Source organism: Penicilliopsis zonata, assembly GCF_001890105.1.
Source record: "Penicilliopsis zonata CBS 506.65 unplaced genomic scaffold ASPZOscaffold_14, whole genome shotgun sequence".
Classification (NCBI taxonomy): Eukaryota; Fungi; Ascomycota; class Eurotiomycetes; order Eurotiales; family Aspergillaceae; genus Penicilliopsis; species Penicilliopsis zonata.
Window position 1 is genome coordinate 36,439 of NW_019208923.1, and position 24,515 is coordinate 60,953.

A 24,515-nucleotide genomic window follows, 5' to 3' on the forward strand; every position below is an offset into this window, starting at 1 on the left:
GAAAAAAAACAACCACCCCCCCCCCCATCATCCCCCGCTCATCACTCGGCGACCCCTCCATTGCAACACGGCGCGCCAACCAGGCACCTCGACCATGCCCTTACAGCGGTCGCGTTCCTCCCACACCTCTTGGACGACGGTCCAGAGGGTGCGGATGCTGCCGATGCAGTACCGTGCGACGCCGACCCACCAGGCACGCCAGAGTGGACGCTCGTCAGGCTCAGCCTCGCAGGCGGCGATGAAGCCCGGCCAGACGATGGGCGCCATGGTGTTCCATTGGCGGCTGGCGTGAGGGGTCGCCTTGAGCTTCTCGGCGGCGACCAGGTTGGCGACGCAGGTGTCCTTGTACGCTCGTAGCCGCTGTGGGGAGCACGGGCGGATCAGCGTGTGGAAGTAGATGGCGACCGAGGCGTGGAAGGCGACGACGTGCCGGATAACGAGGGCGTTTGTCTCGTAGTCGTCCTTGGGCACCGAGGCGAGCGGCTCTTGCGCGACAGTCCAGTTGGTGATGGCATCCTCGAGGACTGTGCAGGCGCGGCGGAGACCGTCGGGCATTTTATTAATCTTATTGTCATTATCATCATCATAATTGAAATTGTTGTTGCTGTCGTTCTTGTTGTTCTGCATGTAGAAAGCAATATGTTGGGCAAACCGTATGGTGAGATGTAGGTAGCTGGCCAAGGTGGTGGTGGTGCCATAGGTGAACTCAAGGCTGTGATGGCTAGGCTGGAAGGGAGTCGATTGCAGAAGAGACTCAATAGTGATGGGGCCCTGGTGCGGCCAGGTCCAAGGTTTCGGGGGCAGATGAGGATCAGTGGAGCGGGCCAGCGTGCCCATAAAGGAACAGATGCCCATCAACTGCTCGTGCTCCGATGAAGGGACAGCGACGTTGAGCATAAAGGACCGCAGGCGCTCACAGCCGTCGAGATGGATCCAGAATTCGGTCATGCTGCCCTCCATGATCTGTTTGAAAAGAAGTGTGTGAGTGAGTATCATGCTTGCAGGGAAAGGAAAAAAAAAGAAGAAAAGAAGAAAAAAAAGGTAAAATCATAAAGGATCACAAGAACGTACATCGATGGAGGCCATGGAGAGCATGGCAGACATGGTGGTGTATACATCCTGCATGTTCTCCTCGGCACATGGCAGAGCCTTTTGCAGGCTCTCGATGGCCCGGACACGGTGCACCCGGCCAAGTTTTTCGTAATATGGCACGGTGCCGGCACTCTGACGATGAAGATGAAAGGCCGAGACGGCGAGGAGAGCATGGAAGAGCGCGGTGGCCCCCGACTCGGGACTACCCTGGACACCGACGAGCTGGCCAGCGGAACTGGCGATCGCCCGGGAGAAGTAGATGGAACGATACGGGTTTAACGAGTGGCTGGCTGGCTGCAGCAGGTCGGCCACCACGTGGATATAGTTGTGTAACAGCTGTGAAACCTCGCGATTCATGGAGAGCGAGCCAGCGAGCTGCGGTGGCATCACCATGTCACGGTTCACGATGAGGGGGCCTGTTTTCTTATCGTTGCTGCTGCTGTTGTTGTTGTTGTTAAAATTGTCGTCGATTTCCATTCTCTGAATCTCTCCAGAAGCATTATCATCATCCTCATCACAACACTCCTCGCCATCATCGTCTGCCTCCTCTATCTCTTCGATAGGAAACGCAGAGAAGGCGCCTGCAGCCCCGGCGCCCACCAGCAGGACCTGGCGGTCCAGCTCCGTCAGCATCGCCTCGAGCTCGACGGTGGTGCATCGCACGGGCAGCCGGGGATCAGAGACAACCATGGCCTTGCGCTTGACAGTACACGGCCTCTCGGTACCCTCCTCGATCCAATAGAGGTCTACATTGTAGCCCTCGCAGGCGTCACCGCAGCGCTGGCACCGGGGCCGCCTGTTATCGCACTTGACCTTTCGACGGCGGCATGTCCAGCATCTACAACCGTCAGCAGGAATACCATCATTGTATATTTCATCCTCAAGGATTGCCTTACCCGGTAAACGTCTTGGTTTTGACGAGCTTCGCAGGGCGTCTGGGCGGCATGGCGATGGGCAGCCGTCAGCGAGAGTTCCCACGGGGGGGGGGGGGAAACCGTGTGTCTGGAGATGGAGTCAGGTCAGTTACGTAATACTCGTGATGCCGTGTCCTGAGTCTGACCAGTGGAACAGTAGTGATTACTCTGCAAAGTAATTATTAAGTTAACTGGGACCTAAACAATATGTAAGACAGCTAGAGAATCAACGACAGTAGTCAAATAAGTCACCCCCTTTCTCTATCGCACGGCGAGTCAGACGCAGTAAAAGATTCCAAATCACAGACTAATTTGTTGTATCAAGGCGAGGCTGCCAATGAGGTCACTTAGTAAGATTGTACGGAGTGTGTATTGAATACGGATCAAGACGTATCAATACGAGTCGCCGTATAGCCATGAACTAGGTATAAAGTCACAGTGATACCCGCTAGGTAGACTTGTAAGATCAAGTCTATCAGTATCTATCAGAATATATAATTGATCTGAGGACAGACCTGCAGATATTAATCTACTATATGATTCAAGATGCTCGACATGGGCTAGATAACTTAAGCCCTGGTACGAACTCTGTTCTGGCTGAAGACATACTACCAAGGGTACTTGGAGGTACCTTCTTGTAGAATTAATCTGAATATCATATGATACAGTGACATTTTTATATCATAGGTAGAGACATTCGTTCTGGCCTTGCTGCATGACTACCTCTATCAAACGCCGGCCGGGATCTCAATGACCGATCCTACGTATATAAAGTTCCATCTGTCTTCTCGCCTTCTATTATCTTTCTCATCATAATCAGAACCGTCATCAATTCTTATTTTATCATCTGATATTATCTGACAATGCCTCTTACCGGAAGTTGCATGTGCGGTGCCATCACCTACTCTGCCGAGGGTATGAATGTCTACTGAACTCCCCCTCCTCTACCTAAATATTGTGGCTAATCATATTCAGCGGACGAGTACATTTCTGCCCTCTGTCACTGCACAGATTGCCAAAAGGCAAGAGACCAGAGAATCCCATCATCAATATTAAATAGTATTTTACTGACAAGTTCTGATAGTGGACTGGCGGCGCCTTCACCTCCAACGCGGTGGTTCCCCGCTCCAGCTTCCAAGTGAGGGGTAAGCAAGATACCCATGTCGTACCTGTGATCAGAATGGTCTCAAATAAAACTAACCAACTACTACTAATAGGCAACCCCGCCACGTATGATGCTGTCGGCGCCTCCGGAAAGATCAACAAGCACTTCTTCTGCCCTACGTGTGGTTCGAGTCTCTACACCGAACTGGAGGTCATGGCGGACATGGTTTGCATCAAGGCCGGAACTTTGGATAACGGCAAGGCCTCTCTGGATGGGAAAGTCGATGTCGAGTTCTACGTCAAGGACCGTGTGCAGTATTTGGGTGGGTGCGAGGGGGCGAAGCAGGAGCCTAGATTTGGTTAAGAGTGAATGAGAAGGTAATTAAGAACTTGAAGTACTATATGAAGATATGTAGTATAATGAATGAATACACCCTAGGTTGAAATCTAACTCGTACTTCGTAGATGGTCAAAGAACAAAAGCTAATAATTACTTGAGAATGATTCCCAAAGAACCCGCGTCAGTCGAACCACGCTCTGAACCCAGCGTCGGGGATTCGGGATCGGCGTCTGAACAGATTCCTACCGTACAGAAAATTAACCATTATCGTGACCATTGCCTGAATCAACGTTTTCTTATTCCATGAGGTGAGTCTAGGATAAGGACACCAGTTAGTACAGGTACTGATCGACGTAGTTTAAAGCCAGTCTCGAGGGTACTCAACGGCAATCACCATCCTGCAGTCGCAATAGGTGCCTGTGAAAGCTCTGGTGGGGAACCAGGTGTCAGTCGAAGCTTGTATTAATCTTATCCTGATCTTGAGGATTCGAGTCAATCCGTATGGAATATTGTAGAGGTAGAGAGAGAGCAGCAGCAGTAGTAGAGTGTCACTGTCGGCAGTTGTCAGCGAGTTGCGGAGGTAAAAGATAAAGCCGAGCTGAATTACGTAATGCCCTGGTAGACCCTGACGGACAACTGCCGAAGTCTAGCATAAACTAAGAGTCAATGACAGGAAGACTTGTCTACGGAGGAAACTATACAGTGTTAATGATACGACGGAGTGATTTACCTCTATCGTTAGCTGTGGATCTATCAGATTGTCGTCTTGACCATAGATCTCGAGTATATTAGGATCAGAACTACCTGTTACAGGCAATCAGATTGAGTGTACACTAGTTAACACTACTGACTAGCTACTGCTCCTATGTACCTTAGGTAGCTACTAGGTACCAAGAGTCTAATAGATACCTGGTAACTGTAGTCACTAATAGTAAATACTTCCTTAAGTACCTAGTCAACAGTAGGATCTGATTACTGTAAGTTTCTAGTAAGAATCCCTCCGATAACACTCTGTACCGTACCAAACGGCAGCTCTCAGCGAGCTCCACCCCATAGATAAGTCTCTCGCCCTCCTCTCCTCTCGATTCTTTCTTTTTCCCTTCGGTCTTCTTCTAACGGTCTCAACCTCGTTCTTTTCCTTCTATCTTGATCCATTGCATCTTTCTCCATGAAGTGGCTTCCTGTGTTCGCGGCGCTGGCCCAGGCGAGCGCCCTCAACGTCGGCCCGGACTATGCCCATCCTCTCGAGGGTACGTACTGTATATTTCCGTACGAGTCTGTATGGAAACGGTAACTTTGTTGACTGACTTCCTGCTGTTTTAGACCTCGACAAGGACCTCCCCTTTTCCCAGCCGGTGACTTTTGCTCACCTCGAGTGGCAGCGCTGTCTGGCTGCTTCGCATGATACGGTGAGTGAAGCACTGTGGAATTGAAGAGAGAAGAAAGTATTCAAGTAGTACTAACTAAGAAATCTAGCCCCTCGATATCGCCATTCTGGGTTTCCCCTACGACACCAGCACGTCGTACCGTCCTGGCGCCCGGTTTGGACCCCGGGGCATCCGGGCGGGCTCGTCGCGGGAGAAGAAGGGCCGCAGCTACAACACGGTCTGGGGCGTGGATCCGTTCGAGCAAGGGCTGAGCATCGTCGACTGCGGCGATATCCCGCTGACCCCCTTTGACGCCGCCCACGCCTTCAAGCAGATGGAACAGGGGTACCGCCAGGTGCTGTACCACGAGACCAACAAGACGACGGGCTGGGAGCACCCGCGCATCATTAGCCTGGGTGGCGATCATTCCATCGTCCTGCCCATCCTGCGCTCGCTCAAGACCGTCTACGGGCCCATCTCCGTCATCCATCTCGACTCCCACCTCGACACCTGGGATCCCTACGAGGGGTACACGGGCATCGCCTCCGAGCAGTCGGCCATCACTCACGGCACCTTCTTCTGGCACGCCTCGCGCGAGGGTTGCATCAACAAGGGCGCCAGTGTCCACGGCGGTCTACGCACCAAACTCTTCGGTCCCAAGGATTACGAGATTGATGAGAAGGTCGTCGGTTTCCACCGCATCGAGGCCCACGAGATCGATGAGATCGGTATGGAGGGAATCATCAAGCGGACCCTTGACGTTGTCGGTGATAACCCAGTCTACCTGTCTATCGATATTGACGGTACCCCCCCCCCCTTCCCTCCCCCTAGAAAACTGTATATTCACGAAATGAAGTACTAATGATTTTAGTGCTGGATCCTAGTATCGCCCCCGCTACTGGCACCCCCGAGTCGGGCGGCTGGACCACCCGCGAGCTGAAGAGGTACATCAAGGGTCTCGAGAAGCTGAACCTCGTCGGCGCCGACGTCGTCGAGGTCAGCCCGCCGTACGACTCGGCGGCCGAGACGACCTCGGTGGCCGCCGCGGATCTCATCATTGACATTCTGGCTGCCATGGCGAAGAACCGGGACGGTCTTCCCAAGAAGGACGGCGAGGCCAAGGATGAACTGTGAGGACCTGTGATATGATGTGATATATGAATTGTGTATAATGAAGATGAATGAGAAAGATGAATCAGAATGAGATATGTCGTACTTTGGTATCTTACTAGTAGTTATACTTCCTGTAGCAGATAAGATAGGCAAAACATTGCAGGTGAGGGGTAGTATTTCTACTATTTATACTGGTCTTTTCATTCTTCAACCTACACGTTTCTACATTCTCATTTCTCTTTCCATAGTCATGTATACCCTGCCGTTCAAGGTATGACCCTTTACTTTGAAGTTTTTGTCTTTACTAATAGAATCAGCTCGACGATCCCTCCCTCCTGCACTTCGACTCGTTTGTCGACGACCAGTGGGTAACGGCGAAAAATGGCCAACGATTCGAGGTGGTAGGTAAGTCGGATATTTATTTGAAGCTTCCATTCAATATCCTGTCATAACCTTTATATTCAGACCCCGGCACGGATACCCCCTGGGCAAGCTGCCCTGCGAACACGGCCGAAGACGTCCCGCCCGCCGTGGAGGCCGCCCACGCCGCGTTCGAGACGTACAAGAGGTCGAACCCGCGGCAGAGAGCGATGTGGTTGATGAAATGGGACACGCTGATCCGGGCGGCGCGAGCAGACCTGGCGCAGATCATCACGCATGAGACGGGCAAGCCGCTGGCCGAGGCGTACGGCGAGATCGACTATGCGACGGGCTTCACCTGGTGGTTCGCGGGCGAAGCGGAACGCATCCACGGCACCGTCGCCGTGGCAGCAGCCCCGAACCGGCGCGTGTTCACGATCAAGCAGCCTGTCGGGGTTGCCGCGGCGCTGGTGCCGTGGAATTTCCCCGTGGCGATGGTTCTGCGCAAGGCCGCGGCCGCCCTGGCGGCGGGGTGCACGATGATCGTCAAGCCCAGCCCGGAGACGCCCGTGTCCAGTCTTGTCCTGGCCCATCTGGCGCAGAAGGCGGGATTTCCCCGCGGGGTGTTGTCGGTGCTGACGACCGATCTGGCGAACACGCCCGCCCTGAGCGAGGCCCTGTGTAAACACCCGCTCGTCAAGAAGGTGACGTTCACGGGCTCGACGCGCGTGGGGAAACTCATCGCCTCCCACTGTGCCCAGGGCTTGAAGAAGCTCACCCTCGAGCTGGGCGGGAACTGTCCCTTTCTCGTCTTTGACGACGCGGATCTCCACCAGGCCCTCGACGCCCTGATGGCCCTCAAATGGCGCCATGCGGGGCAGGCCTGTATTACTGCCAACCGCGTCTACGTCCAGGCGGCCGTGTACGAGCGTTTCGCTACTCTCCTCGCCGAACGCACCGCGAAACTCGTCGTCGGCCACGGCGCTGACCCCTCCACCACCATGGGACCCCTGACTACCCCGCGTGGCATTGACAAGGCGATTGAACAAATTGCTGATGCGCAGCGGCTGGGTGCAAAGGTGATCATGGGCGGTCACGCCTTGGATACAAACAGCAACACACCTCCTACTACTAAAGGATACTTTTTTGCTCCTACCATTCTCACAGGAATGACGGCCGACATGCTCATCTCGCGCGAGGAGTCCTTTGCCCCCATAGCGGCCTTGTATAGCTTTGATAGTGAGGAGGAAGGGGTGCGGCTGGCCAACGACACCAGCATGGGACTCGCCAGCTACGTCTTCACCAAGAACATCGATCGGATGTGGCGCTTGTTGGAGAATCTAGAGGCCGGGATGATTGGGATGAACTCAGGTATTCTTCCTTTCCACCTAGTCATTCAGTTAGACATATATATCGAAGGATTGCTAATTCATAGGCAATTCGTCTGCTGCCGAATCCCCCTTTGGAGGAATCAAGGAGTCGGGATATGGCAAGGAGAGTGGCAAGGAGGTCGCGGTCAACGAGTATCTCATCACCAAGACGGGCACGTTGACCATCGAGGGACAGTATTAGGACAGTTCAGTAAGTAATAGTTGTGCATTCTATGCTTTATGGTCTACAATTACTAACTGTCCTACAGAACTATACACATCTACTCTGACACATCATTAGAATAAAAGAATAGAGAATAAGAATAAGAATAAGAATAAGATAAGAAACTCGGGTGATGATCTTCATCTGGCATACCTATGACGGTGGTGGTGTTGCCATGGAACGAGGAATGCACTCAGACAAACACCGAGATAGAACAAAATATGGAATCCTCTATGATTAATTACCTACATATTGTCTATGATTCGACTACTATGAACAGAGATAATCTTCAACCATGAAGAATGACAGTATGGCCATCCGTCCTCTGCTGGCTCTCGGCTTCATCTTCTGCATCTCTCTGCCCATCGTCTTTTCGCTGGTCCAGTCACAGCAAGTGCAAGCGAAAAAGTACGTCCTTCTCTCTCTCTCTCTCTAGACTCTCTCTATGTGCTTTCTGACAGTTACAGGTTCTGCTGGTTTGACAACTGCAATCAACACCAGAACCAAAAGCAGAACACAACAGAGTAAGTAACCCGACGAGAAGAAGAAGAGGAAGGAGAGGAAGCAGAATTCTAACTGGAAAGACAAAAACTAAGACGTATCGCCTACTACGAGAGCTGGGCCTCCCGACGACCCTGCAGTGCATTTCACCCCTTCCAAGTCAATGCGGACGAGTACACGCACATCAACTTTGCGTTTGCCCTTGTTGATGAAGAGGGGCGAGTCAACCTCTCCTCACCCAACGATACAGATCTGTACAACGAGCTGAAACACCTGAGGGAGCAACAGACCAGCAAGACCTCGCCGCAGCTCTGGATCGTCGTCGGTGGGTTCGGGGTCTCGTCTGTCCCGTTCTCGAAGATGGCGAGCGCGAACGCTTCCCGGGCTGCGTTCGTGGACTCTGCGCTCCAGTTCGTGGAGAAGTACGACTTTGACGGCCTGGATCTCGACTGGGAGTATCCCGGTGCGAAGGATAAGGGGGGCAACGATGCCGACAAAGCGGACCTCGTCTTACTCTTGGAAGAAATGAAGCCCCGGTTCGAGCAGAAGGGGAAGGGGTTAAGTCTGACGGTGCCTGGATCGGAATGTAAGCCATACTTACCCTTTTTTTTTTTCTATTTTCTTTCATGACGATTCTAATTGTCAGATTATATGACCGGCTTCGATCTCAAGGGAATAGAACCACACATCGACTGGATAAACGTGATGAGTTACGATCTGCATGGACCGTGGGATGCGCCTCCTGTCTTACGACCACACACAAACTTGACCGGTACGTTGATAGAATAAAAATTCTTCTCTTCTATACTCTCATTTGCTAATGATTAGAAATCAACACATCCATCCAGACAATCAAGAAGGCCGTCCCCGCTGAGAAAATCAACCTCGGCCTCGCGTACTACGGGCACACCTTCGTCCTGTCGAATTCGTCCTGCACAACACCCGGATGTCCATCCTCCGGAGCTGGGAAGAAGGGCAACTGTTCCCTTGAGGCGGGCACATTAATCAATTCCGAGATCGAGGATCTTCTCTCGACACATCATGTGAAAATCACTTTCGACCATGACGACGCTGTCAAGTACTTTGTTCTCGATGATGAGTGGTGAGTTTATCTTACATGCCAACAACTAAGTATCTATTTAACAAACTACCTACAGGATGACGTATGATGATAACGAAACCATCGGGTTGAAGGAAGAGTACGCCGTCCAACAGGGGCTAGGCACCTTCATCTGGGCGGTGGACATGGGTAGACCTTGAGGTACGAGGCTGATAGACGTTTGGGATACTGGTTTCATGTTCATATCTATTATTAACTAGTTCCGTACATCATATTAACATATCTTTATGCAAAGAAAAACAGGGAAAAAAGCTAGGGGGGTATCAAGTATTCAGTATGGTTCAACGCTTCTTTAGGCGAGTCAACGCTTCCTTCGCCACTGCTTCGCGGCAATCTTCTCTCTCTCGCAGTTCGCCAACGCCTTCAGTTGTCGTTCCGTCCCACAGAGTCGTACTGGACCACGTCCGCGCTGGGGAAACTGCTCCGGCGTATAATGCCTCCACACCCGTTCCGCCATCTCGACCAGGAGAAAAGTTATGGGCAGCAGGACGAACAGACACAGCGCGACGATCTCCGGGCCGTGATTGTCAATGAGATGAGATAGATCCGTGAAGAAGTCTGTCTCAGCATCGACTGCCCTGGGGAGCCCTGTGCTTGTTGTTGTGCGTTTTAGAAAGCGTCCGTATCGAGAGCCATGAAGATCCAGGCTCCGTTCTCTGCTCGTTCTCGCTGTATCGCTCTCCGCAGTGCCAGTTGCCGCATCTGTCTGCACCGGCGAACTTGGGGTAAAGGCCTCTTCACTCATCCGCAACAGCTTGAGCGTGTTGATCGGCCGTTCCTCGTCGGCAATCTCCACACGAGACGCTTCATTTTCGCTCTGTGTCGGAACGCTATCGAATTGCCAGTGCTCATTCGCCCCTTTCACCACCGCCCCATGCCAGATAGGAGCAGACGAGGACCCAGCCGGAGTCGTCAGGGCATATTGCTGCGGGCTTCCAAGGCGAACAGGCACCGCCCGAACGTGCGAGAGGAGTAAGACTCCTACCAGTAGCGAGAAGAAGCCGCCTCTCATCATGAAAAAACTGCTCGCTTGACCGACAGAATAGTAGACTGGCAGACACTCAGTACAGCTGGCTGACTCAATATAAGGATTGGCTTTGTACCTGTGTCACCGGACGGGTGCCTGCTCTGAGCCCAGGTGGTACAGGTTCGCGTCCAGCACGCACCAAACACTGTCCATAGAGAGATTGAACTATCGCAGAGGTAGACAGGAAGGAAGAAGGAAGCTCCAGGGCAGCTGGAGGCCTCACAATTAATTAAAGGGTACCAGGGCGGGGGGGGGGGATCCGTCCGGCTTCAAGGCCGTCCCGTGTCCCTCGTCTGGGCTCGCCTTCCGGATCGGGCACGGGGTTGATGCATCCTCGCAGCCGTATCCAGTTCCTGTTGCGTTCGTGTGCCCGTGGCCGGTGTCGGCCTGTCATTGGTCCGTCTGGACCCTGATCCCGGGAAGCCGCATGTCACGTGTTCACTCTTTGTGATTAGTAAGATATTAGTAATTACTCCGTACTCCCGGTAATCCGTATTTCCACCGGTATTTATATTAGGCAACTACTCCGTCCAGGAAACAATATATGGAGCTCGAAGACAAACTGCTAATTCTTCTACCCACTTAGAACAATATCTTTCATCAACCCTGTGAATCCCTCGCCAATGCGTGCCAGCGGAGCTTCAATGCCGATACTCGTCCACACAAGCAGCGTGCCGTCGTCCCCCAGCCGGGCGAGGAACTCCATGGTCGAGACGGTGCCGTTGCTCGGGCTGGAGACGCCCAGGAAGGTCTGGTTGCCGCGGCCGATCAGCTGCACGTCGGTCCAGGTGTTGAGCGGCAGGCTGTAGTTGAGCGAGTAAGGATTCCCGCCGGTGACCAGAGTTACGTTGCTAATGGTGCCGTTGCCGTTGAGCAGGGCGGAGTCGGGCCCGCTGAAGAGGGTGCCGGGGGTTGTCGATGTCGGCTTCACGGAGAAAGACAGGGTGTAGTTGCGGCCCTTGCTGCCCAGGGGGGTTTCCACATAACAGCCGTCGGCCAGGTTGAGGACCGAGTTGGTGACGGTGCAGCCGTGCAGGAGGCCATCGTACCCGTTGCCAGATTCGTCTTTGACGACGTCTGTTTTGCCGCTGCTGAACTGATAGCTCAGGATCGTGTCTTTGGACTCGCTTGCAATCCAGCGGTCGAGGTTCTGGCCCGGGATCACGGCGTGGAGAGTCTCAAAGATGGAGTCGTACTCATCCTCCAGCAGGTTGCCGCCCCATTGCTTGTCTCCGAGGGCGGGGAGCACGTCTCGCCACCCGTAATACGCGTTGAGCACGGCTGAAGAGTTGGGGCCATAGTCGTTCCACGTGGCGGCAACGTGGCCCAGCACAAACGGATTGTCCCGAGGAGGGTTGTTCGTCGCGTTGCTTGTGTCGAAGATATTGGGGGCATACGGGCCTCCGTCCGGCGCGCCGTAGAAGACACGGGTCTTGTTCAAGATCTGCGGATAGCTGCCGGACCAGCCGTCTACGATATAAAACGCATCGTCTGAGTTGAGCACCTCGTACCCGTTCATGATATAATCCCAGTAAGGGTTATCCTCGAAGAACTCCCAGTGTTGGATGGAAACCTCGGTCGAGACGTTTGCCCCTTCTTCCGGGGTAAAAGTGCCCCAGATGCGCATGTTCTTCCCAGACTCGGTACGGATATAGTCATTCATCTCGTTAACCAGCATCGTATAGTCGTCCACCAGACCGCTCTCATACTCGTCGGCGCCAATGTGCACCGTCTTGCTGTGAAACCAGGGCAGGAAGGTCTCCCAGATTGTCTTCACCGTTGGGATGGTCTCCGGGTAAGAGATGTTGAGCATGCTCAGATCCGCAAGCCCCAGCTCCGGCTTCCACTGCACAATCACCAGTGCATGGCCTGGCGATTCGATCTCCGGCAGGATGGTAACGCCGCGGCTCGCACACTGGCGCTGCATGTCGTCGAACTCACTCAGCGTGTAGGATTCGTTGGGCCGTCTGTTCAGACCCGCCACCGCCGGATTGTCGGACCACGGCCGGAACGCGGCATATAGCGAGAGAGACTCTTCCCTCGTGTACAGGTCGACGTTGTTGTCGATATTGTCGCTCAGGTGCAGATGGAACAGGTTCTGTTTGAAGAAGGACAGGTACGAGCACATCTCAACAATGAATCCGGGAGGGTAATAGTGACGGCCGACGTCCAGCTAAATATATCAGCCCTATCTTTTTCCTTTATTAAGAAAAAAAGGAATAAAGAAGAAAGAAAGTCGAGGTGTCCTACCATAACTCCACGAGTCCCCCAGCCAGGTGCATCAACACCAGAGCCCACCGGCAGCGTGGTGTCTCCCAACACCGCCATCTGGATCAACGATCGGGTCCCCCACCAAGCCCCGAGCGGACTCGCCCCGTAGATGATGATACCATCATCGTTGATCTCCAACTCGTACCCCTCGGAAGTCCACCGGCCCGCCGCGTCGTGAAACCCAGTACTGTTGCGCACCGTGATGAAGATCGAGTCCGCAGAGGGCATAATGTTGTACCCGAGCGGCAGGTCGACCCCCAACGAAGAGAACAGATCCCCCTGGAACGTGCGGGAAAACTGGTCCAGCGTGGGCGGGATCAGGGTCTCCCCGTCTGCGTCGACGTCGTGGGCATACCGCGTGTCGACGATGATTTCCTTCAATTGCGAGAGAGGGTATTCGCCTCCGGTCTCCTCGAAGGGGATGGTAGGCACGCCCACCAGACGGGCAGATACTATGCAGTCAATACTATTGACTACAGCGTACTCTATATACAGCCCACATACCTAAATCCAACCCCAACAGAACAAGACCGAAGATATAAAGCCGCATCGTGTCCGGACTTGAGTTACACTACCATTTGATATTCGGCTGGAATTGAAGTACAAAGCCCTATTTATGAATAGCTGAAATCTGTCTACATGTAACGGTGACTGCAGTAATACTACTGCTGCTGCTGCTACTATAACTAGTATACTATAAGCTTAGGGTTTAAGTGCAACTCTTAAGCATGAATGATACTCCCCTTGCTGACTCGCTCACAGACACGGTTACAATCTCAATCAGACTCAAGATTAGAAGTATGTATGGAGTAAGGGTCTTGTTTAGGCGGGGGTGTCCACTTTGACGCGTCATGAAGTGAGAGGAGATAGATAGGCGAAGACGGAGCTGATCATAGCCATTTTGGTATACTTGTAGACAGTAGGCGAGTCTTTCAGTATTACAATGAATAATGCTATTAAGCGACGATTTCTACGGATTAGCAGAATGTGTTTTATCTGTCAGAATAAGGGAGTGATAATAGTCAACCGACTACAGAATGTATAGCTTCGAAACTCATCCTCCGTCATCCTCTGTATGATCTCATATTTCAATACTGTTATAGGCTACCCCGCACGCTGGCATAGATATCATCAGGTATATCAAGCCATTGCAATAGATGTTGCATTGCCGATGTAACGTCTACTCAATGTGATGGTACTGCAAGCATGGCCTGAGTATTAATATAGGCTACCTGATAGCTCAACTTCAAGGGAAGAACGAGAGAATGTTATTTGCGAGGCTAAATCGGGTAATTAATATCAGCCTATGGCAGGGAGAAATGATTGATAGATGGTAGGTAGTACTTGTAGTACTGATGAAAATGCAATGAAGGAGTGATACGGTGGTCGCGTGTTAAATCTGAATCACTGGGTAGCACCGGCCTGCATGGCCTTAAGATGGCTCCAGTCGTACGTATCCTCGCCCAGACTCCAGGCCATGATGCCTCCGACGGACTTGGCTGCAACGATGTCGGTGAACTTGCGCGCGATCAGGTCCGGGGTGTCCCACGTCCAGAACAGGTTCACGTTGCTGTCCCAGTAGTACTGGCCACCGGCGGTCTCGTCTGTCTGGCCGTCGCTCAGGGCGCGGCGCCACGAGTCCGTCACGGAGATGCCCTTGCAGGTACCGTAGTCTGAGAGGCAGCCCACCTGGCAGAAATCATCGCCAGTGCCACTATCTTGTTAGTACTTTCATTTATAGAGGCATTTTAAAGGAAATAAAACTTACCAGTTGCCGTACTGGCTGCAACAGCTTCCCGCAGGACACTTGGTCTTCTTGGCGAATCCGCAAGTGCCATCAACAGAGGTGGTGAGATCAGTCGGAGCAGGCGACATGTTACCCTGCTCAAAGGTAAAGGCGCCAGACTTGCCGTTGTCGGTACCGTCGGCGTTCTCGAGGCTAACCACGCCACAGCCAATGGGGTGAGTAGCACAGTCCGAGTTGGGGTCGGTCGTGAAGAACTTGGCGTAATAGGCGAAGCCCAAGTTGATCTTGGCAGGGTCCAGGCCGATATCGATATAGTTCTGGACGGCCTCCAGGCAGCCCTCCACGCTGGTGTGGTGGTTAGTCACGTTGTCGCGGCGGTTCATCAAGTCGTAGCTCATGAGGTTGACCATGTCGACAGAAGAGAAAATGCTGGGACCCTGTTCCTTGGTGAAAGCGATCATGTCGCCCTTCTTGCCGGGCACAGCAATGGACAGAACCTTGTCGCCAATCGCATCACGGATAGCCTTCAGGAAGAGAGGGTAGGTCTCAATCTCGGACGTCTTGGCCGAGTTGGGGACCTGCCTGTAGTCCTGACCGTTACCACCGGGGTATTCCCAATCGATATCTAGAGACAGAGTTAGTATAATCTATTCAGTTCTCTACTTTCAATACTGTAAGCATACCAACACCGTCAAATCCGTTGGCATCAAGCATCGCCGCCACGTTCTTCGCGTACCTGGCCCGCGAAGCATCATCTTTCGCACCATCGCTGAACCCAGAGGTATCCCCCCAGCCGCCGATGGCGATCATAAGTTTTGTGTTTGCGCCAAACCGTGCCCTCATAGTCGAGGGGGACTCAAAGGGAGTAAACGAGGGAGTCGAGTCCGAGTTAAAGAGAGTCGAGGGGGCAAACGCCATGATGGCATGGTCGATACCCTCCGTCTGGCTGCTACTAGGCAGATCGGTTGTGTGGTATCTACCTGAGTCAGACCACATCTCCCTCCACTCTCCACAGAAATATAAAGCACCTACTCGTCAATGTACATGCCGAATCTGATGCCCATCACGGACTGAGCGGCCATCAGGCCCAGAGAGAGAAGTTTCAACATGGCCACTGCTAGTCGACCGAACAAGCCAATAGAATAATGAAAGAATGACAAACGAACGAAACGACAGACTAGTCAAAAAGCAAAGGAAAAGATATCGAACGAAGGTGGTTTGGGTGTTGAGAGAAGAAGAAAAAAAGAGCATAGTCGAATCGAAGAACTCAGACCCGGGCTGATCCCTTAAAGAAGCCCGCCAGCCCCCCAAACATTGTTGATCCTCCCTCTTTCTTCTTTCCTCGCTCCGTCAACGCTCGAAGAATCCGATGTCAAGTCCACCCCTCACTGACTCAATGAGCTTCGAGCCCCAACCGCATGCCCGGATGATCATCGCCCCTGCCCGACGGTAGATGTGGGGATCATGAAACAGGGACACACATTATTCCCTCTTTTTGAGGCGTTGACTGAGGATGGTATTCGCTGTGGAGATGGATCATCAGGTATGTGCATGCTCTATTCTGTTCCCTGGACATCCAACACTGGGATGCCTCATTGCTGTGAAGGGAGTTAGATCTAACCTGTACTGTCTGGGTTTCTTCAAAACTTACTTCGCTGGAACCTCTTCAATCACGTTGTCTCTATTCTTCCCATATTAACGATCCCTCAGAGCAATTTGTTGCCTTGGCTGGTGGAGGTGGATAGGATACTCGAGTCAAGACTCAACATGCCAGGATGCACGTGCATGCCGCAGTTACGCGCGCATTCCACAGCGCCCTCCAAAACATTTTATGCGCACAAATTACGTAGTAGGACTATGTAGAGACCATTCTTTCTGGTTGTCTTAACTCAAATTAGGGGCTTCTGCATTTATATCTACTTGGCAAGAGGTATAACCGTTGGTTGGTATTGGTTTTTAGTGGGTACGATGGCATATATCAGGAGGCATAAGGGTATCGATTGAAAAGAAACAGGAAAAGAAAGAAAAAAAAAAAAAAGAGGAGAAATACAACAGAGAGAGACGCTAAGGCTTACGTCGGGAGGGATTTGATTCAGTCCCAGTGGCGTCGAAGAACTGGCCGAGCAGGATCCCAAGGACCAGTCACGACATTCTTATATTTCTGCAAGCTGATCAGCCACCAGCTGCATCCGCCCATGACAAAGGCTGTCAGGAGGCTGCCCAGGAAGGATCCCAAGATTGCGGCCGCCCATCCGCCGCGGAGAGTCATGCCGACCGCTCCGCCGGCGGTCATGACGAGGGCGAGCGTCAAGCACATGTGTCCGGTCCAGCTGATATGGCGTAGCTGACGCCGGAAGATAGGGAAAAGGCCAAACACCTCGATGGAGAACAACATCAGGCTGAAAACGTGCGTGGTGGAAGGGAGGCGGGAGGCGAGGACGGTAGATGCCATCACGGCCGCGTTGGTGGACAGGGAAGCAGGGAACTTGGTGGCGCCCGCGCCCTCGCCGCTCCCGTAGTCAAAGGAGAAGATGTTCATGATGAGAAGCCAGCAGCTTAAGGCCCAGATGGAGTCACTGGCCGTAGACTTGGTCAAGGATTTGAGGATCGGACTCAGGCCCAGCAGGGCGAAGTAGATCAGAAACGCAGACTTGACTGTTGCCAGTCGCTGCCAGTTCCGGGAGGAAAGAAACTGTGACTCGGTCGTCTCAAAGGCAAACTGGCCTGTGGGTGATAGGGCGCCATTGGCAGTCGGAGTGGTCGCAGTCCACGGAGAGGCGAGATCAGGGCCTCCGATGGCAGAATCTGCGCTAAACCCAGTACTGCGGCGCCGGAACTGGGGGTCAGAGACATTGGTAGAGATGGACAGTCCAAGGCCATGAATTCGGCTCTGGCTCTGACTCCGGCTCTCCTTCTGGCTGTCTTTCTGACTGATTATACGGGGCTCTCCATTGACTTGGTTGTTGACTGAGCTGGTAGTTGAGCCGGAACTGGACCCGTCATCGCCTTCAAAGGCGCCCTCGACAGGCTGGGCCTGGACTGTGTTGGACGCCTCCTCCGCTTCTTTCTTCCATACCCAGGAATCCCACAGGATCCAACCCATGGCTGTGCCCACACTGCCCCAGCCGACGACGGAAACCGGGCTGAGTCGCTCCTGGACAATCCCGACAAAGCAGCAGACAAAGATGGCGACGGACGAGACATGTTGTACGATGATGGTAGAGTCAGCGACCAGGGGCCAAAAGTCGTACGGTCGCACCCGGGGGTTTCGCTGCAGGTGATCGAGAAAGGTTTCCGTGTCGGTATAATTGTCAGGGTCTATTAATTAGCACAGTATAGATGAATGAATGAATGTATAAGAGACGTACATGACTGTTTCACCCACAATAGCTTCTTCCACGCCCCCTTTCGTCGTCTCCGACTGCTGGGCCTCGTATGCTTGCGTGCCTCCTTCTGGCTCAGCTCCGCCCCTGGAACCGCGGGGGGCGGCCGCAACGCCGCAACGGCCGCTCTGGTCGCACTGAAGGGACGAACGTTTCCATCGTAGTTGATCGGGGGAGGCCTGGTCCGCGGCACAGACGGGGCGTAGTATGCGTCCTCTGGCGCGAGGCGGGTTGGGTCAGGAAGGAGTCGCGGCTGGACAGGAGGCTTCAACCCTCCCGCGCGGTTTGGATGGGTTTCGACGGGGACCGGAGGGGGGATCGGGGGAGGCGATGGAGGAGGCAGCGGAGCCATGGAGGAGATAGAGCGTTCATGCTCGATGCATGGCTCCTCGTTCAAGCAGTCGGCCTCGTGTTGGTTGATCTGGAAGAAATGACAGGTTCGGAAGAGGCAGACAGTCTGGACTTTGCTTAGTCATCGGGTTTGTTTATAGCCTATCTATAGCGTCAATAATTATGACTTTTATATAGAAATTAATCATATTGAAATAGATATTCTAGATTCTACTACGGTTCTGTTCTTTGTATAAAGTGAACGCTGTCTTTTTATTGATGGTTGCCTGCTCTAAAGCGGCTGGACAATATATAAAAGGCATCAAGCAACCCCCCGTCTTCTTCTCCTCTATATATATCTATACAACTGTTCAATAACGAAACCGAATAAGTTACTTATTATATATATAAACACTACCCTTTCCTACTTCTGCCAATCGTCAAATGACTGGAATGCATCACAGCACAGCCGAGACCAAGAGGCAGAGTCAGCAGATACTTCTCATTCTTACTGATGAATTGATTTGTTGGAGAGATCTCGCTTGAAAATACGCTTCACTGAAGAATACTGATGGACAAAAGCCCTGGGCCAAGGGTCCGTTGCGTCAACCTGATCCAAAGCTCAATCAACGCTCTGCAGTTCTTTCTCCCACAGTGTCCTCGCAACCACTTCAGAAACAAGCACAGATGGTATGCAGAAATAGGCTTGGACATCCACACCCAGAGATATACTAGGGAACTTACCTTGGAACACAGAAGCCCTGCATGCTCTTCAGACATCATTGAACAAGATAGCGTTTTAGTCCTCTCAAGAGGTTAACCAACGAGCCAGGGCTGTGGATTATATTTCTGGAAAGACCAACGAAAGCGTGCTATACCTTGAGCGCTCCTTGATGACCCGGCTGGATGAGGCTGGCTACCCCATGTCGACCTCAACATCAGCTACCGCGCCCACTCTGCCATACTCGACTGGTATAACCAACTGTGCATAAAGGCCTGCGGATTACCTGGTCCCGACAATGACGAACGCGAGCGAGTAGGAAGTGCCTGTGATGTCTTTTACTACCTCTTGCCATCCCTTCCGTGATCAAGGCCTTGCGAAGGTACATCGGCTCTCTCAATGGCCAGCAAAAGGCATGTCCTGTTCACCTGGATGTGAGATTCATGGATGATTTAAATGCGGTCTAGACCAAAGGTAAGCAAGTCTTATATTGTACTAAAAAATACCAGCAATTATACGTTACTGGTGTCAGGCTAATGCCACTGACATACTCTACTCTCTAGATAGAACAGGGTGTTCAGTGCTTCTACCCCACCACCGCCAGCCAACAGTGCGTTCGCTGCGCGATGGGTAACGCTAGCTGTGCCGTCGACTATGTCGCTGGCGACAAGTACGACCAGGAGGCCCAGCGATTGCGGGGGGTTCGCCGCGTCGTTGGATATCAACGACCCTGTGGCCACGCTTGCCTTTCAGCGCTATATCGAGGGTGAGCAGAGGGAAAACAAATGAGTTGATTGATCGGATCTATGACATCCTATGAATGCACATAGTCACCGGTCAAAGTCTGTTCACCGAGAAGCTCAAACCTGACGACTTGAACCGATGGAATTGTGGTAACCACTTAACAGGAACGAAGCAATATACTGCTATGGGGCATTCTTCCGAGTGATGTTGTTAAGGTGAATCAGGACAATGAGTTTGGTGAATTGAACTTCTCAGGGTACAAATTTCTAGGTAAATATTGATAGGAGAGGGGAGCGTAGATGAGATATACTACATCGAGATGCCTTGGCTTATCGATATCCATGGAATACTTTGACATTAGATGTACTATTAAGACCAATCCTTGTCTTTTTCTTTGCTATTCCTTCAAGGTTATCAATAAATGGTACATGGGTAGACAGCCCTAGGGAGGAGAAGAAGAAGGAATTACCCCAAGGTCACAAACACAAGTACCTCTCTCAACCAAATCTGAAAAATAGCAGTACTTGATGAAAGATCGGCCATTATGCAGGGGCAACCTTGACGTACAATGTTTTCTTCTCCGGGTTTTGGATTTCATTGATTTCCTCTAGCATTTCGTCCAGGATGCCTTCACTGTCCTCATCGATATCCCACCACTTGGATTGAGAGAGAATCCGACATGAAAGACCTGTGACCTGAAGATCCTCGTCGTACTTTTGGAAGAATGCACGCGCTTTGGAGAGGAGGACCATGTGGGAGGTGCACTGCTTGAATGGGATCCGCAGGTCATGACGATTGTCCCCCGAGGTCAGCTTGAAAAACACCTTTACTTCGTCTTGAACCGGCGGTTTAACAGCTGGCAATGAAACTGATGACGATGCAGGCTTTGGCACAGAAGAGCGGCGTTTCCGCTTGTTCGAGATTGGGGTTGGTTGTGGTTCTGTATCGACCTCATTCTCCTCTTCAGACTCTTCAGACTCTTCAGACGAACCTTCCTCATCCCCCTCGTCTTCTTCGGACGATCCCGACTCGGACGTGGAATCGACTTCCTCTTCGGATTCTTCGCTTGAATCCGTTTCCTGTATCGCCTCGGTTCTCGTTTGTGTACTCGTGGGTAAACGGCGCCGCTTAGATTGAGGTTGTTGTTTTGCTTGGCCTTTCTTGGGAACAGATTTGGTTCCGACATTTTTCTCATCAAGAATCGAAGTACTTGGCTTTGCAAAACATCCCTTTGGGTATACAATATCCTGCAACCGTGGGCCGAAGATCCGCGCCGCAATGGTGGCAGAGTCCCAACCTTTACCTGGGCCTAGCCAGCGAGACAGCCAGGTACAATTCTTACCGTGACCCGCCACGGTGACGATATTACTCTGATCGGTTCTTGGGTCATGCAATACAAGGACCTGGTAATGTAACGGGTCCCAGATTTCGTAGTTGGTAAGGTCCATCAATTGACCGTTCCGATTAAAGGTCTTGGACGGTCTCGTCACCCGAAAGCACCTGAAGCAACACTCAGGCCGCTTTTTCGGCTCGTTGGCACGCCAGGAATCAAGAAGCAGCTTTAGATGCTGAGGAAATGGCCGATTTGGTCCCCATAAGGTCTTACATTTCCACTGGGATGTACGCCCTGATGGATTCAGACTCGGAACCGGCTGAGGCACTGCAACTTCATTTGCCCGAGTGCGTGCGCGTGTAATAATCGGCGTGCTCTGCCGGGACTCGTTATCTCCCTCTTCTTCTTCTCTTTCTGGACTTGATGGAATGTTTCCTATTGGATTAACCTCCGTCGCGGTGGTGGTGGTGGTGGTAGTAGTGGTGATGGTGGTGGTTGCGGCAGGGTTCTGCGTATTCTCCAGGCTGTTCTCTCGAGGAGGTGATTGCTCATCTTCTCCCGAGAAATCAAAGATCGAGTAATTATCTCCGTTTCCTTCCAGTGGATGCAAGTTCCCTCCAAAAAAATCTCCAAATGACAATGGTTCTGTTGCTTCGATCTTTATTCTGCCGTTATGCCACAGCTTGGATGTCGTTGCGGAGGCCATGGACTCCGACTATACTGGGAGAGGGAATTAGATCGTCTGGAGATCTCAATCTGTCATCAGCTTTCAGCAAACCAAGGATTGGAACAGGCTCATATAGAGTAGAGTACTCCGTACCCCCCAGGGCGTTAGGTGGCTCTTTAATAGGCACGCACCTTAGAGGAGAGATTGAGACTAGATTGGATCCAGACCCATACCAGAAAGCGCCAGATAGGGGGGAGGGGGGGGCGGGGGACTTTCAGTAGAGGCCAGAGAGAGACACTCAGTTTTAGACCCAAGGCAAAGATCTTTGTGGTGAAAGAAAAGAGCAAAGGTATCGATAACCAAACAAACCGAGCTCGTACCCGGAGGCTTCAAACACGCGTCACAAGCGTGGTTGTGGATGTTCAGGTCTGTTTAACCAGCTTTCCAACCAATAGAAAGGAGACGACGAGTCAGTTTTAATCGACAATTTGACAAGGCAGATCAGAGTGAACGACTGGTCAGAAAGTGGGTTATTAACTAGAGCTGAGTACTCTTGGGGGAGTTGGTTGGTCGGTGGCGGGCACAGGCTATCTCTCACTAGTAGTAGAGTACCTGTAACTAAGGAAATAACAACAGGATTAGAGATACGAGGATGATCTATCAGTATCAATACAAAGCCGTCCTTCTGTCCTTTAGATATTGTGCTCAGCACCGGTTCAGAGAGGTGTTTAGGTAGTGTTCAGGGGTTAAATGTGAGCAGCCGAAACATCAACGAAACGTACATAAGGATTCGGATGCTTGCCAGTTCTCACTCTACATACTGGTAATACTTGGATTCAGACCTATGAGTTTGAACATGATTTGGATCCGATCAATTTTATCAATAAGTACAGAAAACTGCCAGTCTGTCACTGTCTAGTAGTAGCTACCTAGTAGCCAGGTGCTCACCACATAGTAGCTTGCAATAAAAGATGATCAAATACAAAAGGTCACGCCGGATGGCTGATCAGATGTTTCAATTAGACAGTTGCAGTCCTTGTGAATATGGGTGTGATGTTATAGACCTCGACCGTGACGGTCTCCTCATCAGACTGAGCGGTCATTTTTGCATCATTGAGCATCAGCTCGAATTCGCCCTCATTTTCCCAAATGTAGCGCCGGGATTTCGAAAAGCAGCAGGAGAGTGCTTTCACGCGCGCCCCCTCGTTCAAAGACTGAAAAAACGCCCTGGCCTTGGTAAAAAGTTCCTGGACAGAGTGACACTCGTCGAAGGGGACACAGCGGGAGATGTCGGTGTTTTTGTCTATCAACTTGAACATGACGTTGGGGTGGAAGTTGGTAAGCGGATATCCCCCGTCCTCCCAAGCGCCGGGCAGCTGGGGGAGATGTGGAGAAGCAAAGGGATTGTCAGCGCTGGCGGTGGTTCTGAATGAGATGGTTCGTTTTGCTCTGGGGACAGAGGCTCGACTGTACTGGGCGTATCGTCGAGGCAGGAGTCCCTCGTGGTATCTGTCGAAGACTTGATCGTTGAAGGTGATATGCGCCATGTTCCTATTGAAGACTCGAGCAGCGACACGTGAAGAGTCATATCCTCTATTGAGTCCCTTCCAAGGAAGCAGGTATGTAATCGTTGGCGAGTTGTTGGCGCAGGCGACTAGTTCTTCAGGAGAGTCAGGATAATGCAGGACCAAAACTCGGTAGGGAAGGGGCTTTTTGATCAGCCACTGTGACAATTCCAGTTCGACTCCATTTCGATCGAATATCTTGAAAGATTTCCAGCCTAGACCTCTGGATCTGAAGGAGCAAGCAGGGACATGTAGAGGGTAGATTTCGTGCCACTCCTCTAACATGTCCTTTAGATGCTGAGGGAACTGTTGGTCAGGGCCAAAATCGCGGAGAGGGACAGAAACCTGGCATGAAAGGCCCCTTTTCACTAGGGTGACAGTGGTAGTAGCATTGCTCTCCAGGATGCTATCTTCATTCTTCAGTTCAACATCTTCTTGCTTGGTCTTGACACCCCCATCCTGCATGGCAAGTTCCACACATCTGGGGTCGACGAAGGGCTCGATGTCTCCGCTTGTATAGGTTTTATTGGCTGAAAGTATCAAATGACGATGGAAATCTTCTGACTCAAAGGCTTTATTACTCCTGCAGTATTGAAGGAAAGAGTCAGTCAAGTCCTTTTTCTTCTCCGTTTATGAGGAAGCTGAATAAGATGGCAAAGTCACTCAAGAATAGGAGACACTATGATCTCTAATATGGCATCTATAGGTCTTTTATCTATAGCTAATAAGAATAAGGTAAAAGAAACTTACTCCTTCATTATTTCCCTGACATTGAAGAGGGTTGTTATTGTTATTGCTGGAATTGATGAAGCCTAAGGCCAAAGGAAAGTCAGTAAGAAAATAAATATATAAAGATTAATTTTCTTAGAGCAATAAGAAGTGATTTCTTTAAAGTATAAAGAAACCTACTAATGATTAATACTAGAAATGTTTACTCTCCTAAGAATAGAGAGGATAGTGTTAAGGTGTAGAGGTAGAGAGCTTAAGAAGAGAAGACGCAAAGAGCAAAAGGGAAAATAAGAGAGACAAAACCAGACAAACAATCTACTAATATTAAATTATATGGAAAGCAGAATTTTTATAGAGGTAATTCACTATCTAATAGTTAAAGATACTCTCTAATCTCGAAACATCACTCTATATCCTATTTTATAGTGAAATAAGATTGGTGGGATGTAATATAAATCTTATTTACCCTTATATTACTAGAATCTAGATTGTGA

At 51.4% G+C, this 24,515-nt stretch overlaps 13 protein-coding genes across 13 annotated transcripts; 5 read left to right on the top strand and 8 right to left on the bottom strand.

Annotated features, from left to right (window-relative positions):
* Window positions 1–8: 8 nt before the first annotated feature.
* Window positions 9–2,051, bottom strand: ASPZODRAFT_160869 (hypothetical protein). The gene is made up of 3 exons (XM_022726488.1): window positions 1,989–2,051; window positions 1,072–1,930; window positions 9–963 (listed from the first exon to the last, which is right to left on the bottom strand). The coding sequence occupies exons 1-3, from the start codon at window positions 2,036–2,038 to the stop codon at window positions 28–30; spliced, it is 1,845 nt and encodes a 614-aa protein (XP_022578729.1). The 5' UTR covers window positions 2,039–2,051; the 3' UTR covers window positions 9–27.
* A 577-nt stretch (window positions 2,052–2,628) lies between these two features.
* On the top strand, window positions 2,629–3,549 carry ASPZODRAFT_135012 (hypothetical protein). The gene is made up of 4 exons (XM_022723683.1): window positions 2,629–2,921; window positions 2,982–3,028; window positions 3,091–3,151; window positions 3,224–3,549. The coding sequence occupies exons 1-4, from the start codon at window positions 2,870–2,872 to the stop codon at window positions 3,472–3,474; spliced, it is 411 nt and encodes a 136-aa protein (XP_022578730.1). The 5' UTR covers window positions 2,629–2,869; the 3' UTR covers window positions 3,475–3,549.
* Window positions 3,550–4,618: 1,069 nt separating this feature from the next.
* Window positions 4,619–5,951, top strand: ASPZODRAFT_71764 (hypothetical protein; the record flags this gene model as incomplete). The annotated part of the gene is made up of 4 exons (XM_022729777.1): window positions 4,619–4,700; window positions 4,774–4,859; window positions 4,927–5,620; window positions 5,689–5,951. 4 exons carry the CDS (start codon window positions 4,619–4,621, stop codon window positions 5,949–5,951), a joined length of 1,125 nt encoding a protein of 374 aa, XP_022578731.1.
* Window positions 5,952–6,180: 229 nt separating this feature from the next.
* On the top strand, window positions 6,181–7,862 carry ASPZODRAFT_153712 (hypothetical protein; the record flags this gene model as incomplete). Its single annotated transcript, XM_022726005.1, has 4 exons — window positions 6,181–6,201; window positions 6,248–6,335; window positions 6,396–7,661; window positions 7,726–7,862. The coding sequence occupies 4 exons, from the start codon at window positions 6,181–6,183 to the stop codon at window positions 7,860–7,862; spliced, it is 1,512 nt and encodes a 503-aa protein (XP_022578732.1).
* A 179-nt stretch (window positions 7,863–8,041) lies between these two features.
* ASPZODRAFT_750405 (hypothetical protein) lies at window positions 8,042–9,725 on the top strand. The gene is made up of 6 exons (XM_022730016.1): window positions 8,042–8,291; window positions 8,351–8,407; window positions 8,468–8,970; window positions 9,031–9,156; window positions 9,213–9,486; window positions 9,542–9,725. Exons 1-6 carry the CDS (start codon window positions 8,179–8,181, stop codon window positions 9,642–9,644), a joined length of 1,176 nt encoding a protein of 391 aa, XP_022578733.1. The 5' UTR covers window positions 8,042–8,178; the 3' UTR covers window positions 9,645–9,725.
* ASPZODRAFT_135014 (hypothetical protein) lies at window positions 9,676–10,766 on the bottom strand. The gene is made up of 2 exons (XM_022723684.1): window positions 10,608–10,766; window positions 9,676–10,554 (listed from the first exon to the last, which is right to left on the bottom strand). The coding sequence occupies exon 2, from the start codon at window positions 10,517–10,519 to the stop codon at window positions 9,806–9,808; it is 714 nt and encodes a 237-aa protein (XP_022578734.1). The 5' UTR covers window positions 10,520–10,554; window positions 10,608–10,766; the 3' UTR covers window positions 9,676–9,805.
* Window positions 10,767–11,105: 339 nt separating this feature from the next.
* ASPZODRAFT_144799 (hypothetical protein) lies at window positions 11,106–13,352 on the bottom strand (the record flags this gene model as incomplete). Its single annotated transcript, XM_022725041.1, has 3 exons — window positions 11,106–12,704; window positions 12,782–13,254; window positions 13,307–13,352. The coding sequence occupies 3 exons, from the start codon at window positions 13,350–13,352 to the stop codon at window positions 11,106–11,108; spliced, it is 2,118 nt and encodes a 705-aa protein (XP_022578735.1).
* Window positions 13,353–14,206: 854 nt separating this feature from the next.
* Window positions 14,207–15,658, bottom strand: ASPZODRAFT_71871 (hypothetical protein; the record flags this gene model as incomplete). The annotated part of the gene is made up of 4 exons (XM_022729791.1): window positions 14,207–14,516; window positions 14,571–15,174; window positions 15,233–15,525; window positions 15,582–15,658. 4 exons carry the CDS (start codon window positions 15,656–15,658, stop codon window positions 14,207–14,209), a joined length of 1,284 nt encoding a protein of 427 aa, XP_022578736.1.
* An 894-nt stretch (window positions 15,659–16,552) lies between these two features.
* On the bottom strand, window positions 16,553–18,347 carry ASPZODRAFT_135018 (hypothetical protein). Its single transcript, XM_022723685.1, has 2 exons — window positions 17,918–18,347; window positions 16,553–17,867 (listed from the first exon to the last, which is right to left on the bottom strand). The coding sequence occupies exons 1-2, from the start codon at window positions 18,282–18,284 to the stop codon at window positions 16,642–16,644; spliced, it is 1,593 nt and encodes a 530-aa protein (XP_022578737.1). The 5' UTR covers window positions 18,285–18,347; the 3' UTR covers window positions 16,553–16,641.
* A 389-nt stretch (window positions 18,348–18,736) lies between these two features.
* ASPZODRAFT_750641 (hypothetical protein) lies at window positions 18,737–19,141 on the bottom strand. Its single transcript, XM_022730019.1, has 2 exons — window positions 18,901–19,141; window positions 18,737–18,861 (listed from the first exon to the last, which is right to left on the bottom strand). The coding sequence occupies exons 1-2, from the start codon at window positions 19,043–19,045 to the stop codon at window positions 18,818–18,820; spliced, it is 189 nt and encodes a 62-aa protein (XP_022578738.1). The 5' UTR covers window positions 19,046–19,141; the 3' UTR covers window positions 18,737–18,817.
* A 241-nt stretch (window positions 19,142–19,382) lies between these two features.
* On the top strand, window positions 19,383–19,932 carry ASPZODRAFT_144802 (hypothetical protein; the record flags this gene model as incomplete). The annotated part of the gene is made up of 4 exons (XM_022725042.1): window positions 19,383–19,417; window positions 19,451–19,457; window positions 19,551–19,749; window positions 19,814–19,932. The coding sequence occupies 4 exons, from the start codon at window positions 19,383–19,385 to the stop codon at window positions 19,930–19,932; spliced, it is 360 nt and encodes a 119-aa protein (XP_022578739.1).
* Window positions 19,933–20,597: 665 nt separating this feature from the next.
* On the bottom strand, window positions 20,598–22,004 carry ASPZODRAFT_750604 (hypothetical protein). The gene is made up of 3 exons (XM_022730018.1): window positions 21,919–22,004; window positions 20,731–21,802; window positions 20,598–20,686 (listed from the first exon to the last, which is right to left on the bottom strand). Exons 2-3 carry the CDS (start codon window positions 21,764–21,766, stop codon window positions 20,679–20,681), a joined length of 1,044 nt encoding a protein of 347 aa, XP_022578740.1. The 5' UTR covers window positions 21,767–21,802; window positions 21,919–22,004; the 3' UTR covers window positions 20,598–20,678.
* A 567-nt stretch (window positions 22,005–22,571) lies between these two features.
* Window positions 22,572–23,757, bottom strand: ASPZODRAFT_2112204 (hypothetical protein; the record flags this gene model as incomplete). Its single annotated transcript, XM_022727745.1, has 1 exon — window positions 22,572–23,757. One exon carries the CDS (start codon window positions 23,755–23,757, stop codon window positions 22,747–22,749), a length of 1,011 nt encoding a protein of 336 aa, XP_022578741.1. The 3' UTR covers window positions 22,572–22,746.
* Window positions 23,758–24,515: the final 758 nt, after the last annotated feature.

Coding starts and splice junctions, on each gene's coding strand:
- ASPZODRAFT_160869 (XM_022726488.1), bottom strand. CDS start 2,038: ATGCCGCCCAGACGCCCTGCGAAGCTCGTCAAAACCAAGACGTTTACC. Junction 1,931..1,988: donor AAAACCAAGACGTTTACCGG/GTAAGGCAATCC, acceptor TGACGGTTGTAG/ATGCTGGACATGCCGCCGTC. Junction 964..1,071: donor TCTCCATGGCCTCCATCGAT/GTACGTTCTTGT, acceptor CTTTTCAAACAG/ATCATGGAGGGCAGCATGAC.
- ASPZODRAFT_135012 (XM_022723683.1), top strand. CDS start 2,870: ATGCCTCTTACCGGAAGTTGCATGTGCGGTGCCATCACCTACTCTGCC. Junction 2,922..2,981: donor CATCACCTACTCTGCCGAGG/GTATGAATGTCT, acceptor AATCATATTCAG/CGGACGAGTACATTTCTGCC. Junction 3,029..3,090: donor ACTGCACAGATTGCCAAAAG/GCAAGAGACCAG, acceptor AAGTTCTGATAG/TGGACTGGCGGCGCCTTCAC.
- ASPZODRAFT_750405 (XM_022730016.1), top strand. CDS start 8,179: ATGAAGAATGACAGTATGGCCATCCGTCCTCTGCTGGCTCTCGGCTTC. Junction 8,292..8,350: donor CAGCAAGTGCAAGCGAAAAA/GTACGTCCTTCT, acceptor TGACAGTTACAG/GTTCTGCTGGTTTGACAACT. Junction 8,408..8,467: donor CAAAAGCAGAACACAACAGA/GTAAGTAACCCG, acceptor CTAACTGGAAAG/ACAAAAACTAAGACGTATCG.
- ASPZODRAFT_135014 (XM_022723684.1), bottom strand. CDS start 10,519: ATGATGAGAGGCGGCTTCTTCTCGCTACTGGTAGGAGTCTTACTCCTC.
- ASPZODRAFT_135018 (XM_022723685.1), bottom strand. CDS start 18,284: ATGGCTCCGCTGCCTCCTCCATCGCCTCCCCCGATCCCCCCTCCGGTC. Junction 17,868..17,917: donor ATTGTGGGTGAAACAGTCAT/GTACGTCTCTTA, acceptor GCTAATTAATAG/ACCCTGACAATTATACCGAC.
- ASPZODRAFT_750641 (XM_022730019.1), bottom strand. CDS start 19,045: ATGATGTCTGAAGAGCATGCAGGGCTTCTGTGTTCCAAGGTAAGTTCC. Junction 18,862..18,900: donor ACACTGTGGGAGAAAGAACT/GCAGAGCGTTGA, acceptor GGTTGACGCAAC/GGACCCTTGGCCCAGGGCTT.
- ASPZODRAFT_750604 (XM_022730018.1), bottom strand. CDS start 21,766: ATGGCCTCCGCAACGACATCCAAGCTGTGGCATAACGGCAGAATAAAG.